General features: G+C 37.2%; 2 protein-coding genes across 4 annotated transcripts in view; both read right to left on the reverse strand.

The window, feature by feature from the left end:
• ARB2A (ARB2 cotranscriptional regulator A) overlaps positions 1-13743 on the reverse strand; it is a 218394-nt gene extending 204651 nt beyond the window's left edge. Inside the window, exons 1-3 of one of the 3 annotated variants that reach the window (XM_014057469.2) lie at positions 13654-13743; positions 6386-6509; positions 1778-1879 (exon numbers count right to left, since the gene is read on the reverse strand). In XM_014057469.2, the coding sequence (XP_013912944.1) occupies positions 1778-1879; positions 6386-6491 (208 nt within the window). In that variant the 5' untranslated portion in view covers positions 6492-6509; positions 13654-13743. Of the gene's footprint in view, positions 1-1777; positions 1880-6300; positions 6510-12260; positions 12416-13653 lie in introns of those variants that run through there. The other 2 variants (XM_014057470.2, XM_087715719.1) reach the window with 2 other exon arrangements.
• A 2700-nt stretch (positions 13744-16443) lies between these two features.
• KIAA0825 (KIAA0825 ortholog) overlaps positions 16444-19959 on the reverse strand; it is a 187947-nt gene continuing 184431 nt past the window's right edge. Inside the window, exon 20 of the mRNA XM_087715720.1 lies at positions 16444-18105. Coding sequence (XP_087571846.1) covers positions 17994-18105 — 112 coding nt within the window. The 3' untranslated portion in view covers positions 16444-17993. The remainder of the gene's footprint in view (positions 18106-19959) is intronic.

Raw genomic sequence — 19959 nt, forward strand, 5'->3', positions numbered from 1 at the left:
CTCTTAATATATTAATCAAGCAAAACTATTCTTTCTTACAGTAGCCTTTTTATTCATTATCAATTTCAATGTATTTACTAACTGCAAATTAAATGGTCCACTCCAACTTCACATTCAGTTCCAATATCCCTTCCTTAATGCCAACCATTGTTCTAGCACATCTATTTTTTTAAACCCATGCTCAATTTTTGTGTTTATTTTTAAAGCAGGATACTGAAGTTATTTCTCCCTAAGGAAATCAGAGAACTGTTTTGGATTGCAGTATATTCTGAAGTGTTCTTAATTTTCATCGAGTCATCATTTACTAGATTTTTTTTATCAGAATAAAATTCCCTCCAAATTACAAAACCATGAGTGATGATATTAAAAATGCCCCAATTGGATGACGTACAAGAAAGAATTATTTAGAAGATAGCAGTGCCTTTCAAACATACGGATGATTGAATTTTAACCTTTCAACATCGTTCATTAACATTTATGTGTTACTAGCTTTGAACAAGCTATTATGCATTATTAAATGAGAAGTCCTAGAACGAGGCAGAAGAATACTGCTTGAAATTGGTTGAACTGTTTGTTTCAAAGAATTAAAAACTTAACAAGCAAGATTTTTTGTAATACTCTCCAATGAGACTGAAAAGCTAAGTGTTTTGCGTATGTGTCATAAAGTCATTGTTAATGAAATTCTTCAGGGTGAAATTTTGAAATTATTAGAAATAGAAATTCTTCAGGATCATCTGTCACCAATCTGGCCCTTCAGGTCTTCAAACAATGCACCATTTTCTGATGTAATTGGGTCCATCCACCTTGTTGATGATCACCATCTCCTTCTTTCTTTCCACCTTTCTCAAAGTTATAGACTTCTCCAGGCAGCTAGGTCTTTGCACCATGAGTACCAAATATATAAAGTCTAGAGTGATCTTTCTTATGATCCATTTGTTTATTTTCTTGATTATCTATGGAATTTTCAGATACTTTTTCCAATATTAGCTTTCAAAAATGTCAATACTCTTTCTATCCTACTTCTTGAAAGTTCATCTTTTGTTACCCCATAGTATCACATTGACTGCATGATTGGGATCTTCGTAGGTGAAGCAAATCACAACATATGTACTTTTTTCCAAAGCCTTTATTGCTACCCTACCAAGTAGTGGTCTGCAACTATCATTTTTCTTCTGGTATCTTTATGATTAATAGCCAAATCTAAAAGCCAGAGGCTATGTACTAATACATTATCATTGTTGTCAATTCTAAGGGTTGCTTTTATATCTGTCATTAGTTTGCACTTCTTTAAATGTAATGTTAGTTCTATTTCTTCACTTGGCTCCCTGACTTTCATTAATAGGATTTTTAGATCACATAGATAGACAATGTAACTATCATTGACAATTCAAAGTACTATATATATTATTATATTTTTAACAAATCCTCCATAAAATTGGAAAAGGTGACACGTGAAAAGAAGATAATATTTTTATTTTTAGTATCTTGTTAAACTAAAGTCTACAGTATCTTTAGGATCAGTTGTTAAGGTATAGTTCACAATGTTATTTCAAGGAAAAAGATTCAGATTGGTCCCCAATGTACAGTATGTTTACAATTCATTTTTATTCATGTATAGCAATAATGTACTTTTCTAACTAGTGAAAATTTATTTCATATTATTGCTTGTACTAATTATTTCATTCATCTGTAAAAGAATAATCAGTACCAAGGTATACAAATAAAGTATGGAAAAATATTTATTTCTAAGTAATTTTTTTCTGAAACTATTACTTACTTTCATTAAAGGTGTATTCAAATCCTTCAAGAGTATCAGGAAACTCAAGAGGTGGTTCATCTTTTTTCATCAGTTCATCCAAGTCTATTCTAGACAACAAGTCTGGCGGGGGGGAAGGTGGGGAAGAAGATAGTCTTTCTGTAGACCTCAAAGTTATTACTTTTAATAAAAATGGTGACTTTAAAAGACTTGCTAATTTACCATAAACAAATTCAGCAACTTCCCATATTTATAAAACATTTAAGTTTAATAAAACTATAAAAATATTGACAATATATTGTTCCTACAGAGTTCCATCAAGTTATGCTTTTCTTCTTGCTACCAACACTAAAAAAGATTTTGAAGCTGCCAATTCAAATGTCCCAATTTTCTTTTTCAACCCACATTCAATTTTTTGAGGCTACTGAGTTACTTTAGAAGAACTGCCCTTCTAACTTAAAAAACTTAATTTGGTATATTTACAAATGCTGGAATTTCCAAAAATATACTACGGTAGTACCGGTATGATTAGTTTTACAGAGACCTGATTTAGTTTCATTTCTATCAAATCTCATGACCAGCAAGAGTTTATTCTTCAAATAAATGACAACACACTAATCTTTTGCATCTGTATTTTTGCAAAAGGAAAAACTGGCCCAACCTGCCAGAAGATGCAGCATTGGGGGTGGGGAGACAAGAGAAATGCAGGTCAAAACAGGCAAGGAACAGAGAACATCTAGGTGCTTTGAATATATTCAAGTTGCTGGAGCCGGATATACTGGATCACGGAGTGCTAAAGAATGTGCCTGAAGTAATCTTAAAATCATTGGCAGTAATTGTTGAAAACTCTGGAGTACAGCAGAAACAACATAGAACTGGATGAAAGCTAACATTATTGCAATCTTTTAAAAAGAGAAAAGAGAGGACCCAGAAAATCAGAGACCAATCAGGTTGACATCTATATTGGGGGGGGGGGGGTCAAGAAAATATTGCAAGTACTAGAAAACAACAGCATATTTATTAAAAGCTAGCTTGGTTTGGTTAACAATAGGTCATATTCAACAAATCACAATACTTCTCTGCTGTTATTGCATCCACAGAATGCCACCCAGTGGCCCTGTTTAGGGTTACCTAGACAGTTCTCAAGAAAATGAGCCCAGAGGCCCATCTGCAGGGCCATGTGGAGGAATTTTCCATGCATCTGGAGGAAAAAATCACTCTGATTCATTCCCAGTTGGACGTGAAGCATACTGTCGAGCTGTCTAGGGAGCATATTTACCCAGTTGGATCTGAGAAAGTGGACAGGGTCCTCCAGAATTTAAACATTAGATCCATACTACTCCTGTCTGGTTAAGGCCAGCCAGGAGGCGTCTTGTGGATATGTTCAAGTGTTGGTGAATTCATCCTTGTTAGACAAAGTTTTCCTTCTCCTTTTGTTGTGCCCCCTCTCAAGAAGCTGTTGCTCAATCCTACCATTGTGGATATTTTTTGTCTACTCTCTCACCTCCAATTTTTGGGGAAGGTGGTGGAGAAGATGTTGACATTGCTACTCTAGAAGATCCTGTAAGAAATAGATTATCTGGACCTTTATCAGTCAGGACTGAAACAATGGTCACACTCATAGTTAATCTCTGACAGGAGCAGGATGGAGGTAGTGCATCCATCCATGCTCTTCTTTCATTACCATCAACCATGGGCTGACTTGGGGAGGTGGGTGTGAGTGGCACAGTTATGTGCTGGTTCACCTCCTTCCTCTGAGGTTAGCCCCAATCAATTTTAATAGGGAGATCCATTCCTGGCCCCAGCTTTGTGGGGTGCCCCAGGGTTCTGTGTTCTCCACTCCTTTTTAATATCTATGTGAAATCACCCATCACTATGGGATGAAGTATCACCAGTATGCTAATGATAGCCAGTTATATATCTCCATCCCAAGTGAAGTAAGTGATGCAGTGGACATTCTTATGGTGCCTGGAGGTTATAGTGGCCTGGATGGAAAAAAACAGACTTCAGCTGAGTGTCCTTTTCTGGATATGGAGGCTCTCATTGGTCAATCATACCCTGTTCATTTCCCGTTTGGACTAGTGCAATGCACTTTACATGGAACTAACCTTGAAAAGTACCTTTTGTACAACTGGTACCAAAGGTAGCCACACAGGCAATTTTAGGCACCCCAAGAAGGGATCCTGTAACATTTCTACTTTATGAGCTGTATTGTTTGCTTCTGGGTCCAATTCAAAGGTTGTGACTTACATTAGCTCATCTCAACTGGGGAGATTGGGAAGATACGTTGCATGACCTATCAAGAACTCTGGGCTGTTCAGAAATGTGAAAAATAAATAATCTCTTTGGATTAATGTAATGAGATTAATAAATTAATAAACTATTATGAATACAATACACTTAGCTTCAAAACCTCAGTAAGGTTTGAGATAGGATTAAGCCACAGCCTCTTAATAAAGTTGAATAGTGGTCCTATTACCAGATGGATTCACAGTTGGTTAAACAACCATGCATAATACATACTCCTTAATGGATTTATGTGTACATGGAAAGGTTTCATCTTGTGCCCACTGCTCTTCAACATTTTTATGACTTAGATGAAGAAATAGGAGGGATACTCAGCAAATCTGCAGAGATCACATCACACTCAGGGATCAAAAAGGTCTTGATAGACTTGAATATTGTATCCGATTCAACAAAATCCTATCCAATCATGAGAATGTGAAGTTTTGCACTCAACTATATTTTTAAAAATGCACAAGTATAGAACAGACAACACCTGGATTCTCAGTAGTAATTGTTAGGAGGATTTCAAAAGATTAAGGATGAGTTAGCACTGTGCAGTATCTGCCAAGGAGCAAGTGCAGTCTTGGGCTGACTCATCAGTGAAGGGCAATGAAGTGTGCTCTTGAATGTGAGGATCTTGGAAGATAAATTCTATGAAGAAGGGTTAAAATAACTGATAGCAAAGAAGGGTAAGGGAAAACATGATAATAGTTTTCCAATTCTTGAAATGCTATCACAGGGAAGAGAGTTTGGGTTTATTTTAAATGTAGAAAAAACAACTGGTGGTAGTTTTAGAGACGGCTAAGGAATTTGTTGATTGTGAGAGCAGTAAAGCAACATAATAACCAGCCACCTGAAGCTGTTGGTGCGCATTACTGGAGATTTTCAAACAAAGGTTGAACAATGATTTGACTATGATGTTTGAGGAGTCCTATTTTGGCAGAAGGCCAGACTACCATGTTTCCCCGAAAATACGACCTGTCCTGAAACTAATGCTTTGCCACATTTTTCACTTGGGCAAATAAATAAAAGCCCACCTCTGAAAATAAGCCCCCTGGAGAACCCCCCCCCCCCCGGCCAGGCAGAACACCGCTCACAGACATAGCGGTATCCTGAAGTTATCAAGCTGTGGGAGCCAATGGGGGGGGGAAGCTGCTCATGTTGCTTGGTGCCTTCGGGATAACGCTAGGTTGGGGACTGGCGTTCTGCCTGGCTGGAGGACAGCAGCTCCCTTGCGAACTGGCTCCCGAAGAGCTGGGCACAGCCTCAGGAGCGAAGCAGCCATGAGGTGACAACACTAACACTTACCACCTAACTTCAATTTTATACATACCTACATTAATTAATTAATTAATTCTCTCTCTCTCTCTCTTTCTCTCTCTCTCTCTCCCTCTCTCTCTCCAAACAAAGATAAGCAGTAACCATGCAAATCCATTGCAATAATAACAATAATACATGAAGCAGAACTTGCACCTAAATTGATTGAGGGAAAGTGCAGAAGAAGACAGCATTATAAGAGTGAGGAGATTCAACTTCCTGCCTCCTACAGAGTGAAAATGTCTGAAGCTATCATGTGAATACTGCCTCCAAGGAGCATATTGATTACATGTGTGTTTTGTCAGTTTTCTACATAAATCAGGCTATCATACATTGATTGACAGTATATATGGCACTCTATTCTGAAGACTGAAAACAGCATATAAAATGGGATATAGTATAGTATCCCATTTCATGTTTAGAGGAAGAAAAACAGGCATGTTGAAGAGAGTTCAGCAGGGATTAGGATTCAAAATCCCAAACTGTATCAGATTAAAAATTATAGAAATCTAAAAGTGAACCAAGTAAGCAACAATTCCTCCCAAAGAGAAAGAAAGATAAATCTAATTCAACCAGGCTGCCATGGTGAAATTTTGTATGTCCTTCCACTGAAATAATTTTGAAATTATTGTAAATATTAATTCAGTATCAACTTTTGCAAACAATTATGGTATGTTTGTTTACTCTTTAAAGCTGTTCCCACTACTTTGTTCCTTCTGTGTGTTGACTAATATGCATAAGTTGTAGCATTTTTCTTTCCATAATAGGATTTTTGCCATCAAGGGGATCCAACTGGCATTTCTATCACAGCTAACAGCAATCCTGTTGCATGCTGATATCTCTTTTTTGAAAGCAAAGAACAAAAAATTCTGGATTACGGATATATGTAAGAGATTTATTGCAGCCAAGAAATGTGGGTTGTATCATTTGCACTTGCTCACCTGTTTTACTAACCACAAAATTATAGTTCATCAGAACACAGTCTACGGAGTGCCTATGGAGGAGAAGTTCCAAATTAATTTGTACCCTTTAATGCTGTAGTCTTCTCTTTTTCATCAGGACCTCCTTGTTGGAGTTGCGCCATGTTTATCCAAACTCTCAGCAAGCTTAAGGCAATGATGAAAACATGCATCAATCTTGAGGTGATAAGCTGAAAAAAAATTATAAATTAGAATGCTAAATTTATTTTCTGAAATATCGTGACTAGAATAAATCATTACAGAAATCGAACAGGTCTTTTTAAATCAATAGTATCTGACAAAATGGAAATGGCTAGAATGGAATGGGCTAGAAGTGTTGCTAAATAAACAAATAAATAACTCAAGAAAAAATATTTGTCATAAAACATATCTCATGGGCATACAATTCTAGATATCCTCTCTAAGAATAATTCTTAATTTAAGGGATTGTTTTTGTACTTCCTTTTCCATTCCCAATTTGCTTTGCAAATATACTCAGTTGCCTTTGCTCTCCATCTTTACCAAAGCTGTTGGCAGTTATTTTTCAATAAAATCAATAACAGTCAGCATGAATTTTTTATCCCATTTCCCAAAATTCTCTGTCCTTGGTCATCTGTCTTCATTTCTTAATCATATAATAGCAATAGCACTTAGACTTATATACTGCTTCACAGTGCTTTACCCTCTCTAAGCGGTTTACAGTCAGCATATTGCCCCCAGCAATCTGGGTCCTCATTTTACCCACCTCGGAAGGATGGAAGGCTGAGTCACCCTTGAGCCGGTGAGATTCGAACTGCCAAACTTCTGGCAGTCAGCAATCAGTAGAAGTGGCCTGCAGTACTGCATTCTAACTACTGCGCCACCACGACTCTTAATTCATAATTCAAAAATAATTCATTTTTAAAGAACCTCTTAATCAACTATAATAATATACTAAAGTAACACAGAAATAATTGTTAATCTGTAATCTAGTATCTAGAGATTAAGGGTCTGCTATGATTGGGATGACAACAGCTTCAAGTTTTGCAACCTCTCCACATTTCTCACTTCAATATAATTTATTATTTTTACAGTCTACAACCTACTACTTCAAAAAAAATTACTCATCATTGTAATTTGCCTGTCTCTGTAGCCGCTTTTCCTGATATATCAGACTAAATCGGCTTGATTCTCAATCACTTTCAAATCCACAGATCTGCAGTGCTTATTCTCAAACACTAGCTATCATTTTCTGGTACATCTAGATTAGTACATCTTCCTCTCCAAATTCAATATGCATTCATAGTAATAGAAAACTATCAACAGGAAGGATAAAGAAGGTTTTTTAAAAAGAACAAATTAGATTACAATACTCCTTGAGATCCAGCCCCCACCCACAGAACCTGCCAGCTCCTCAGTACCCAGCTACAATCCTTGCTGGACCACTTTCTCTCTGTAGCACCCATCTACAGTCCTCACTAGCCCACCTGCACTTAGCATCCCTGTAGGTGCCCCCACCCTGCATTCCTAGCCTAGGACTCCTACTAGCAACCTCACAAGGTAAACCAGGCAGGAAACACAAACAGATAATCTAATTCTACTTTATTCTAAAGCTACATTAATAGAATCTTGCAAGTCTGAAAGTACAATCTGCCCACCATCACTTTTACAGCATGAGAAATTAGGGAAGCCTCTTGCTCTGCCCATTATGAAGTTGCGGACTATGCTGCCTCTTATCTGAGCATTCTTTGCTCCATCTCCCAAGGACATTCCCAAAGACCATTATACGTGGCTCTTCGCTCTTAACAACCCCATGGCCCTGACCTTATGATGGTACCTGTAACTGGTAGGATTGCTATCACTCAGTAATGTGGTCAAGTGACATTGTACTTCACAACCACATTTTTTAGTAACAGCAATCTAGGTCCCAATTGTTGTAACTGAAGGGCTGGAAAGGTGTATAAAATTTCATGGTTTAATACTGAATAAATTCAAAAGCATTTCCAAACATGTCAGCCTCAGATAAGTCAAAATCTGGGCAATTCCTAGACACGCAATAGAAAATATGAACATAGCACAAAAACAGGATAGAATTACCTACAGACAGCTTCTTACCCTAGAAAGGGGTGTATTACAACTAAAACCCTTAGATGTATTAAAAGAGGAAAAGGTAATTCAAACATGGTTCCAGTATGGGCAGTTACAGGACAGGTGGAAAACAGATCAAAAAATTGGTTTCATGCAAGTTGAGGATAATCTATTTAAACAAATAAGAGATCAAAGTTTAATGCATATAAAGAGGATATACAATGTATTAGTACAGATGGATTCCGAAACAGAATTAGTTAAAGATTGTATGATAAAGTGGGCTCAAAATATTGAAGAACCAATAATGTTGGATACGTGGGAAAGAATTTGGGTAAGAAATGTGAAATTTACACAAGTCCAAAACCTGAGAGAAAATTTTTACAAGATGTTCTATAGATGGCATTTAGATCCTAAAAAGTTGGCTTCTATGTATTCGAATTTACAACCCAAATGTTGGAGATGTGGTTCTCTCCATGCTACATATTTCCATATATGGTGGACTTGCCAAAAGGTTAAGGCATTTTGGATAAAAATATGGTGGATTATGCAAAATATTCTTTAAAAAAGGATAAAGTTTACTCCTCAGTTATTTTTGCTAGGTATAATTACTGATTGTACAGCGGTAGAGATTAACTTGATTTTGCATTTAATAACGGCAGCAAGACTGTTGGTGGCGCAATACTGGAAGAAGGAAGACTTGCCTACAATTCAAGAATGGACATTGAAAGTCACAAATTTAGCCGAGATGGCTAAAATATCTGCATATCTTAAAGACCACTCAAATGAGAGGTATAAACGAGACTGGAAAAAATGGATTGATTATATACAAAATAAATACGGGACTAAGAAATTCAAGATAGCCTATGCTTAAGATCAGGAATGATTTAAATTGTTTAAAGTTAGTTTAGCAAGGAGGAGCTAAGTTCAATGTAAAGATGTTATTAATTTCTTATTCTTTTTTTTCCTCAATATATCTTAGACTGTGTTTGTTAAAAATCTATACTGTGTACGGGTTCTGGGAAGTCGGGGGAGGGTAGGTTGTGGGGGGTCGGGGGGGGGACGGTGGGATATATATCAGGTTAGATGAGATGTGTTAGATTTCAATGTAATTAGACTCCACATGTATACTGTTTCTTTTTTTTTTTCTTTATTTTATATTCTCATTACTATTATTATTACTTTTTCTTTAAAAATAGGATAGGCTAAGCATATTGACATGTAGCGGAAATACACCAAAGAGAGGAGGAGTGGGAAAGAAGAAAGATGGGCAGAGAAGGATAGGAAAGAGGGTAAGGGGGGAAGATGAGAAGGATGAGTGGATTGTAGAGAGAGGAGTAGTAGAAAGGGAGGGGAAGAAGAGTACAAAAGGATGATGGAGGGAAGATAGAAAGTTGGAGGGTAGTAGAAGAAAGAGGTGTATGGAGAGCAGAAGAGCTATAATGGATTCCTATTTTTGGGGGGCATTGTTGACAAGAGGAACTGATATAATTATTATTTAATACTATATGATATTGGCTATGTATAGTATATATGTGAGTGTGCGTTATGAAAAGGAAAATGGAAATAAAATATTATTTTTAAAAAAAATCTTTGCTAGAAACATTTTTGGCCACTGGGTTCAAGCTTTTATGATAACACATTTTCAGTAGGGATAATAAATGTTCATTTTTAATCTTGCCCTGTGTGAAGTTTTAATTATGTTCAGAAGTGAAAATAAATGTTCACATTATTATGTACTTACTAAACATTAAGATTCTTGAAGCAAACATATGCAGTTCAACAATTGTAATAAGAATAAAAATCTGGAACACTAACTTCATTATATAGTACTTTTCTTTTAGCTGTTACACTGAATTTCAACAAGTTTCATCTGAATTATAAATGCATAGACTGTTATTTGTACTTATGATACTTTTAACAGTAGCTATGTATGCTTATAGCTTGGTTTTTTTATGAAATTATAAGATACATTGATCTTATTTTCTCATTTTATTAGTGTTGTTTTAAGATTTTGAATTAAAATGTCTTGAAGCTGTTTAAGGGTTTCAAGATTTAAACAATATAAATAATATGTCAGATCACAGCCAACAATGACTGTATCTATAGTCACAGGTTTCCAAAAGCTCTTTATAAAACAATAATATATTTTGACTTGAGACAGATAAAAAATGAATTGCTTTTAAAATGAATGTATTCTAAAAAAAGGAAGCTGACAATTGCTTACACTTTGATACACCATTTAAACATCAATACCAAGTGATAAATAGATACTAGGGAAGTGTTTGTGCATTTCACAATGTATTAAAGATGAAAAAGTATATTAGAGAATGTTAATGTGGTAACTTCTAATTGACTATTCAGACCAATTTTAATGAAGTTGTACAAGCGAAAGGTATGTGTGAATAAGCAAATTTCACATAACACTGTATTAATGTATATCATTTCAGATACATTAATCCTATTAAAAATGTTATAATAAAAAAAGAAAACCAAAAAAGTACTAATTCTGGAAATTTTACAGAATTTAATTTTACAGAAATTATTTTATAGTGTAATAAACATGACAATAACCAAAGAATAAGATAGTGAAGTGTGTTACTTTTGGAAATTAAAATATAGAAACATGCAAGTGACACACTGCCTTACAGAAACATACACTGATCCACCATTTTAACAACTGCCTAATGCATAGTGAGTGTTATCCTTAAGTTTTTCAATTCCAAAGGAATTGAAACATCAATAAAGATGCACCCCTCTCCTTATATGAGGATCTATGTAGGGTTACTTTCCATTACACCTTGTACTTTGGTGCATTATAAGAAAATAAAAAGACTCCAAGAACTCCACCTTGCAAAAATTTTCTTTTCCATTATACCACTGGGAACCAGTGTACCAGATTTTTCCCTATTTTCTCTGGGGATTGTGAAACATTTAGAACATCAGATGTGCTTCTTGAAAGAGATGGTACTAAAGATGAAACTGCAGAATAGTTACGTAAACATTCATCCTGACACTACTACCATACTATTAAAAAACCTCCATAAAAGCCTCTTCCCAATATCTGATTAATATTACTAGTGCCACATGGAAAAGGCATTAACATTTATACACCAACATTGTTTCCTTATTTTGCTTTGTTGTTTTTTATGCTGTTACATTGCTGTGTCCTCTTGTTACAACACATATACGAGTAGTCCTCGACTTACAACCCCAAATGAACCCATTTTTTTTGTTACTGAGCGAGACAGTTAAGTGAATTTTGCCCCATTTTACAACATTTCTTGACAAAGCTGTTAAATGAATCACTGCAGTTGTTAGGTTCGGTTCCACCACAAAACCGCGTTCGACTAAACCGCGCTCAACGAAACCACGTAGCTGACGTCATCAACAGGGCGACAACAGCACGGAGACAGAAGCACGCTGTAAACGCTAAACCTAAAATTAACCCCTAAACCTAAACCTAACCCCCCTAAACCTAATCCTAAACCTAACCCTAAACCTAACCCTTAACCTAACCCTAAACCTATAGCAATAGCAGTAGACTTATATACCGCTTCATAGGGCTTTCAGCCCTCTCTAAGCGGTTTACAGAGTCAGCATATTGCCCCCAACAACAATCCGGGTCCTCATTTTACCCACCTCGGAAGGATGGAAGGCTGAGTCAACCCTGAGCCGGTGAGATTTGAACCGCTGAACTGCTGATCTAGCAGTCAGCTGAAGTAGCCTGCAGTGCTGCATTTAACCACCGCGCCACCTCTAACCCTTAACCTAACCCTAAACCTAATCCTAACCCTTAACCTAACCCTAACCCTTAACCTAACCCTAACCCTAACCCTTAACCTTAGCCTAAAGCTAACCCTAAACCTAACCCTTACCTTAAGTTGAATCGGCTTGCTTTCAAAGCGCTATTTAAAGCGCCCTTCTTTCTCCGCTCTGGCTGTTGTCGCCCTGTTGCACCTGTCAGCGACGCGGTTTAATCGGGCGCGGCTTAGTCGAGCGCGGTTTTGACGGGTCACGGTTAGGTTCATAACATGTGCATCTATGATCTGTTATCGCCACCAGTAATATCTGGGTTCACAAGAATACAGTCCAATAACTTTGAAGGGTGCCAGTCTGGAGAAAAATGTACTAGATAAAATGATTATGTGACATGATAGAATGGAATGTTCTCTACTGGGATGTTGAGAAAAAAGCATAATTCAGTAGTTATCGATGGATTCCACTTAGACCTATAGGTGTTTTTTTTGTTTTTTTGCAACATGGACAGTTCAGTTTGCACAACCTACTTTTAGAATAGGGTGAGTCAATCAGACTGCATTTTTTAATGAATCCCAACAATTAGATTAAGTAAACAATGGTAAACAGATGTTAAAATCCTTCAGAATTACAACTGGTTTCCATAGCAACTGCACTGATATTCATGCAGAAGATAATTACCCTTCTTTTTATTACTATTTTGCAAGTTGAATTAGGAACAGAATACTTTATTACACCACCATTAATTTACACTGGCGAATATGACCTCTCAGTGAGGAACTTTGGGAGCTCTAGTACTAAAAAGCCCCCACGTGGGTGAACCTTGTTAGTGACTGATCTCAAGGTGTTATTTATTATTCTGCAGGAAATCCGGATCCTTGTCTTTCTGGCACTTTTAAAATCTCCAATTCGGCTTCAAACACAACGCAGGCCCGTACTGAGTACAGCAAAATTGATCAGACACCCCCAATCCAGATACGCAGCTTCCCCCCCCCCCCGTTTTTCCTTTTCTAAGCAGAGTCGTCTCTTAAGCGCCTTGTTTTGGGATGCTCCTCGGACGTCCCTGAGAGGTCAGTCAGGCTCGATCTCTCAAGAGACCCAGAAAAAGCATCTCTCGAAAACGCGCAAAGTGGGGAGGATTCCTGCGGTTCTCCAGGATACGCCCGCTTGTGCTTCCCGTTCGTGACAGACGACCCACACCCACCCTCAAAAAGGGACACGGGGCCGTCCCGGGGCTTTCTTCCCCTCTCCTGGGCAGGTAACCATAGCTGTGCCCGTCGATAGCGCCGGCAGGGGAGCTCTCCGCTTCCCATCACATTTAAGGCCAAGGGCGCAGACCAGAAGTGGAGAGAAGCTTCCCTTCTCCTGCACCGCCCGTCCCTTCTCATTCTCAACGCGCACACCTGAGGGGAAGGGGGGGTCGGGAGGGCTTGTCGTCGCCCGATCGGAGGGGAAAGGGGCCATGCCTGCCGTCGGCTCACGCAAAAAGCAAAGCGCAGCGGCTACACGTACCTGCAGTTCGGGGAAAGGGGGCGGGGCAAACACTGTTACCGAGAGACGCACCACCGCTTCTCCTTCTTTACTGTTTGGCTTTGGCTTATCCCGCCCCTTCCGCTCCTCCCCCCCTCCAAAAAATGTCGAACCCCAGTTCCGGTTCCGGTGACGCGAACGGAGTCAAGCCGGGGCATCGGGAAGTTTGCGCTTTCCGCGCTCTTGGTCGCGCTTTCCTCTCTTCTCCCCCTCCCTTCCGCGGATCCTCCCGTGGAGCCTGCTGCTTTGGAGGAACTGTGGCTGAGTGGTGCCTTGAAGGTTATGCGTGTTTTCTGTAGGTGCGGAATGAGACCCCCATCTTTACATTCGTTATCCCAGAAAAAAGTAACTGGCAGCTAGAACTGATGTTCGATCGGGGATCGGAAGTACTTTCCTCTTGGCTGAGTTCAAGCGGCGTCCGAAATCTTGGTCTGCGGAATCTGGACTGCAGAAACACGGTCTGGTGCTAGGCGGCAGCGAAATGGCAACGAAAGCCCTGGGTTGTTGTTTTTTTTACTGCCGTCTGGCGGTCAGCCGCATTTATGCAGCCCAAATCCGATAAGACTTAGCTAAACCAAACCAAACCATAGTTTCCATAGCTGTGGCTTATTGATTAGTCAACATTTGCAAATCAGAATACAATATAAAGTGAAGCTGACAAGCGGATCCAGGGATTGCCAGAAAGAACTAGGAATAAAAAACGCTGAGTTCGGAAGTATTACTTCATGTTGTGTGGTGCCACAAGTTCTTTCTCCACTCATGTTTAACATCTACTTGACTGCTGGGTGAGGTTCTTTGTAGACATGGTGTGAGATGCACAATCCAGAGTCTTCTGAACTCATGATTCTTACTAAATGAGCAGATGGCAGTTGTGGCTAGATAGTCTTCCTCCTTTGCCTGACTTCAGATTGTGCACCAGTTGCATCCATTCCTACACCAGGAAGCCCTACACTCAGTAACTCATGCCCTGATCACTTCTCACATGGATTACTGTAGCAAATACTACATTTCTGCCTTGATGAACATCTAGAAATTTCAGCTGGTGCAAAATATAGTGGCATGGGCGGTTATATTTCCCTGTATAGTCCCTAGCACCATATAACAAAGTGAGCTGTTACTTGTCCCAGCTTCTGCCAACCTAGCAGTTCTAAAGCATTTAAAAAATGCAAGTAGAAAAATAGGAACCACCTTTGGTGGGAAGGTAACAGTATTCCATGTGCCTTCAGTGTTTAGTAATGTCGGCCACATGACCACAGAGATGTCTTCGGACAGCACTGGCTCTTCGGCTTTGAAACAGAAGTGAGCACCGTCCCCTAGAGTCAGGAATGACTAACACGTGTGAGAGGAACCTTTACCTATATCAGCACACGTTACACCTCTTTTCTGCAAGCTACTTTGGTTGTAAGTTTGCTTCCAAGTTCAATTCAAAATACTGGTAATGATCTGTTAAGCCCTACATGTCATGAGCTGGGTTATGTGAGGAACCGGCCCTCTCCAATCACGTCCCTTCTGGATGGACATGTGGGTCATATCCACAAAGGCATATCATGTGACAGGACCTAGGAGAAAAGTCTTTTCAGCCATTGCACCTGCTCTTTGGAATATCATTCATCCTGAGATCAGATTGGTCCCAAATAATGCTAGCCTTCCCAAGATTCTGAAGACATGACTTTGCCATCTGATCTAGTAATCTAAGTATGGAGGCTGCAGAGGCTATATTTCTAGGAAAATTTGTTAAAGGTCCTTAGCCTGGTGTGGCTTTGCAAACATAGGATTTGAGCTGGAAAGGTATATTAATATTTATTTCTGCATAAGTAAAAGAAATCCCCCCTGGATACAAGATGAGAGGCCTCTTCAAAAGGAAAAATCACTTTATATACTGCTCATATATATTGGGTTTGGAATGTGTTCATCCATTGGTCAGCATAATTTGATACATCTGTGATATAATGTGCTTGTTCAGCAACTATATGTAGTTCATATTCTATAATATTCTTAGCATGATCTTGATTAAAGATCAACTCTTTGGGTAATTCTTGTCTTTGGCCAGTTTGGACCAGTCTTTATCAGAATTTAATATTCTTGCGTGTTACTTTAAAAAGTTAGAAACATTAATCAAAGGCACTCCTTGTTACTAAAAACAGTTACTCAAAGAGGGCCCTTTTCCTGCTCCCATAAAATTGTAGAAGTGATCTTCTACAGATCATGTTTTTTAATGGCTTTAACTGATTTTTATTTGGGAAGTTTCATTCCCCCAAACTGGCTAATGGATATATTGCTTTGTGCACATCCTGTTTCCTACTATCTCAGTCTGGAAAGTTTTCAGAGAGCTATGGGAGCACAGGTTCACTTCCGTAGGGAACATTCATTATAAATAAATCTTGAGAAAATGATATGTGTGCAATTTCAAAACAATCCCTGTTCAACCCTCAAATAACACAAAATAGAACAACAATCTTGTTTTAAATACTTGGCTTTGGTGCTTCCCGGTTCAGAGAATTGATCCTTTTATATCTGATATTATCCCAATGTTCAAAAGACTTCAGGAGGATTTTGGTCTTTTTATCCAGAAACCCATAGTATGTACCAACTGCTTTGAAACTTTTTGAAGCTAAAATACTGCTACAGTTCCGATATAGAAGTGCTGCAATTTCCATCACTAAGTGGCACACTCGTGGGGCATTGCTTTTTATTACGACAGTATTTCTTAGTCATGGAAATCCCTGTCACAATTGCCATTTTTTTACCAAAGATTACCTGTATTCTTTAAAACTGGGAGCCTTTCATTTGGTTGTATAGGATACTCCAACTTGATATTCCAAATTTGCAGGAGATTATTCGAATATACAGTATATCTGAAATATTTAATTTATATTAATAATCAATTATTGGTTTAGAGTTCCATAAAGGCCATCTCCAATAACTTTGCAGTTTCTAAGGTCAGAAGGACACCAAGGCTGAGCAGTTTAGAGTTTTAACTGCCATTTCTATGTAAATTATATTCATTTTGTAGAGTTCTGATAGTTTTAAAATTATTGTTATTTAGTAGCTGATTTTGATGATTCTCTTAAATGCCAATAGCAGCCATTATCAAATAAGAATTACTCCAATTTCTCGTGAGAAGAAAAATCAAATTCAAATCTTCCCAATAAGGCCAAGGTGTGTCTAGCCGCTACCTTTCTACAAAGATTGTCCATAAACAGGAATTTCCTCCAATTATGAAATGTACATCCTTGTAGTGTCTGAAATGCATATTACTTCAATATGACGAAAAGGTAGCTTGTGATATTTTATCTTCTCAATTTTATCCGTTGTGTTCTCATAATACAGAAAAAAATACACATAGATACATGGACCAGTGGTGCATTAACCATTAAGCAGACTAAGCACTTGCTTAGGGCATCAGGCCTAAGGGTGCACCACAAAGTTGAGAAAGAAAAAAAACCAATGAAGATTTGTACAGTATGTACAAAGGAGGGGGGCCAAACCAAGATTTGTCGGTGTTTAGGGCACCAGTGAGCCTTAATCCACCACCGACATGGTTGTATATTGAGGACTTTATGTAAAAAGAAAGAAGTTATATGTGTGAATGTAACTATGTTAGTAGTCCTTGTTTAGGAACTCAAGTGGGACCAGCAACTTTGTTGCTAAATAAAGCAGTTGCTAAGTGAAACTGTGGCTGCGTTTATGTTTGTACTTCATCTTTCCTTTGCTTTACAGATCTGTGAAGGTTGTAAATATGAGGATTGATCACAAAGTTACTTTTTATCACTCATAACTGAATGGTCACTAAACAAGGACTACTGTAATGGTAATGCCAGTAAATCAAGCAAAACAATTTATCTGTCATTCTTACTTTTGCTTCTAACACATATGCAGCTATCTAGAAAATATCCAGAAAAGAACATATAATAGTGGTATTTAACTAAGAATATAGAAGAGACAAGGAAAGGCTTCATGTTTAAGATATGCTTTCTAAATGTTCCAAAAACAGTACATATAACAGATTTAAAGTATGTATGGATGCTACCTTAGGTTTCTTGTATATTATGCTGTGCACTATATTTAATTTACTTTTATATTAACAATTGTTAAAACTGTCTTATATGTGACAAACTATTAGTAGAAAATAATCAAGAAAACACATTTATAAAATATAAGATACATCCGTTCCCTAGAAAGTACCAATAAAATAGAAAATGTACAAATTATATAGTTGGGATTTGGTTGTTGTTGTTTTTTTGCAATGCCAGCTTTCAGAAAAAACTATTTCTTTGACATTAAGAATGCATAACTAAAAGATATTCTTATCAAGTTCTCTGTTATTCCTCATCTTCTGAAGTAAGAGAAGGTGGTGTGAGATAATTTTTTAGAATTTCTTCTAGCATCGCTCTTTCTTCCTCTTTCAAAGTTTCTTTCTCTTTCATCTCCCATCTGAAATTAAATATGAGGTATTTATGTTAGCCACACTGGAATAAAAAATTAAATTGTTATTCATTATATGGGAACATATTACAATTGTTAGGTTATTACCGAGCATACAATTCTTATATTTTTGTACAAGCATTTTTTTTTACAAATCTAGCAGGCTGATATGTACATAAAAATAACACTTTCAGAATATTCCACTCTTATTATAAAAGGAACATAAACAAAATAGACCAGAATTTGTTCCTCTGTGTTTTGGTGCCTGTCAGCAAACACATAATAGATTCTGAGCTCTCTACATCTCTGACTTTGCACCAGAAGCCTCTTTTCCCTACAGTAATTACAGACAGGAGAGATGTCTTAGACACTTATGTCTCAATATAGAGAAGAGGATATATAAATAGTAAAAAAAACTTCCATCCATGCATTTCTTTGCTGAGTTGCCATTATTAAGCAAAGGTTACTTATTCTAGAATCAGCCAGCTTAGAAACTGCACAGGAGTCAGCTAAGTGTCCATGTTTAGCATTATTATTCTGCACACTGCTCGACTTCACTTACTTCTGACCTTTGCAATGTTAGCTACACCAGCATAGTTGTGAGAGATATAATCTTCTGGGTACTCATTTTACCAAATTTATTAATAATGCATATATTTTCTCACTTATTTAATTCGTTGCTGTCAAGGCAGAACAACAAAGAAATACTTGTATATAACCTGCCAGACTTCTCCTGGGCAAGCTGGATTCAACAGATAGAAGAATACAAAGATACAAGATAAAATGATTTCTGATTAAGAAGAAGAAGCTAAATAGCTCATTACAAAATAATTTCAGTGACTGCTTTGTTTCTAGTTCTGTTTATACTGCAATGTTCAATTTTGTGCTCCTCTTTTGCCACCCTGTTCTATATACAGGGCTTGAAGTAACTCCCTTTTGGGTGGAAGGGACAATTTCCACCTATCTATTATTTTGGTAATGGACAGACTTGAAATCAGACTATGTGCATTTATTTACATTTTAATAAATGTATTAAATCTATTTTATTTATTTATTAAATTAAAATTTTATGTTGCCCATCTTCCCTATAAAATGACTCTGGGCATTTGACTGAATGAAAACTAGATTTCACACAAATATCTTGTATGTTAATTTAGAGTAAAACGTACTTGCTCAATGAACATGAAAATTGGGAAAAGTGCAACAAAAAAGCAGAAAAAAATAAGAATAATAAAGTCATAAAATGCAGACAGATGTCACATATCTTCAATAATTTCACATGAAATACATTAATTTAACAGGCAGAGTTCTTTTTCTACTCCATGGTGTATCATAAGGAATGAATCCCACATGTCTAATAACTATAATATCAATTTATGACTCAGGTGTTTTGAGATCACAAATTTAAGTATTTATCTTAATAAGATAAGTTTCCTGCTTTACATATAACATAAACTATAAATAAAACATTGAAAAAATAAAATAAAACATTTAAATATTTGTGAAATTGAGTAACACAAATATGGCACAGAGATTCTCCTTATGTGACAAGCTGTTTATCCACTTAAAAATAATCAAAAGAGTACAATTTAATAAGAGCTCAGTAGCAGTTTTCTATACTTGTTGAAAAAGTCTATCACTACTTGAATGATAAAAATTTGACTCTAAAATGAAAACCTAGGGGTATATGAAGTAAAATTTGCATGCTTCTTAGATGTAATTGCATTATCATGTTTAAAGAAATCCAGAAATATAAGAAACTCTGATGCCAAGAAGTTATTTTCATTTGCATAAAAAGCAGAACTTAGTATTGAAAGCTCCAGAGATGTCCACAGCAGAAATGTCTTTATTAGCATATCCAAA

The sequence above is a fragment of the Thamnophis sirtalis genome, unplaced genomic scaffold (genome assembly GCF_051295495.1).
Source record: "Thamnophis sirtalis isolate CommonGarterSnake01/CBP01778 unplaced genomic scaffold, rThaSir2_p1.2 scaffold_5, whole genome shotgun sequence".
In the NCBI taxonomy this organism is placed as follows: domain Eukaryota; kingdom Metazoa; phylum Chordata; class Lepidosauria; order Squamata; family Natricidae; genus Thamnophis; species Thamnophis sirtalis.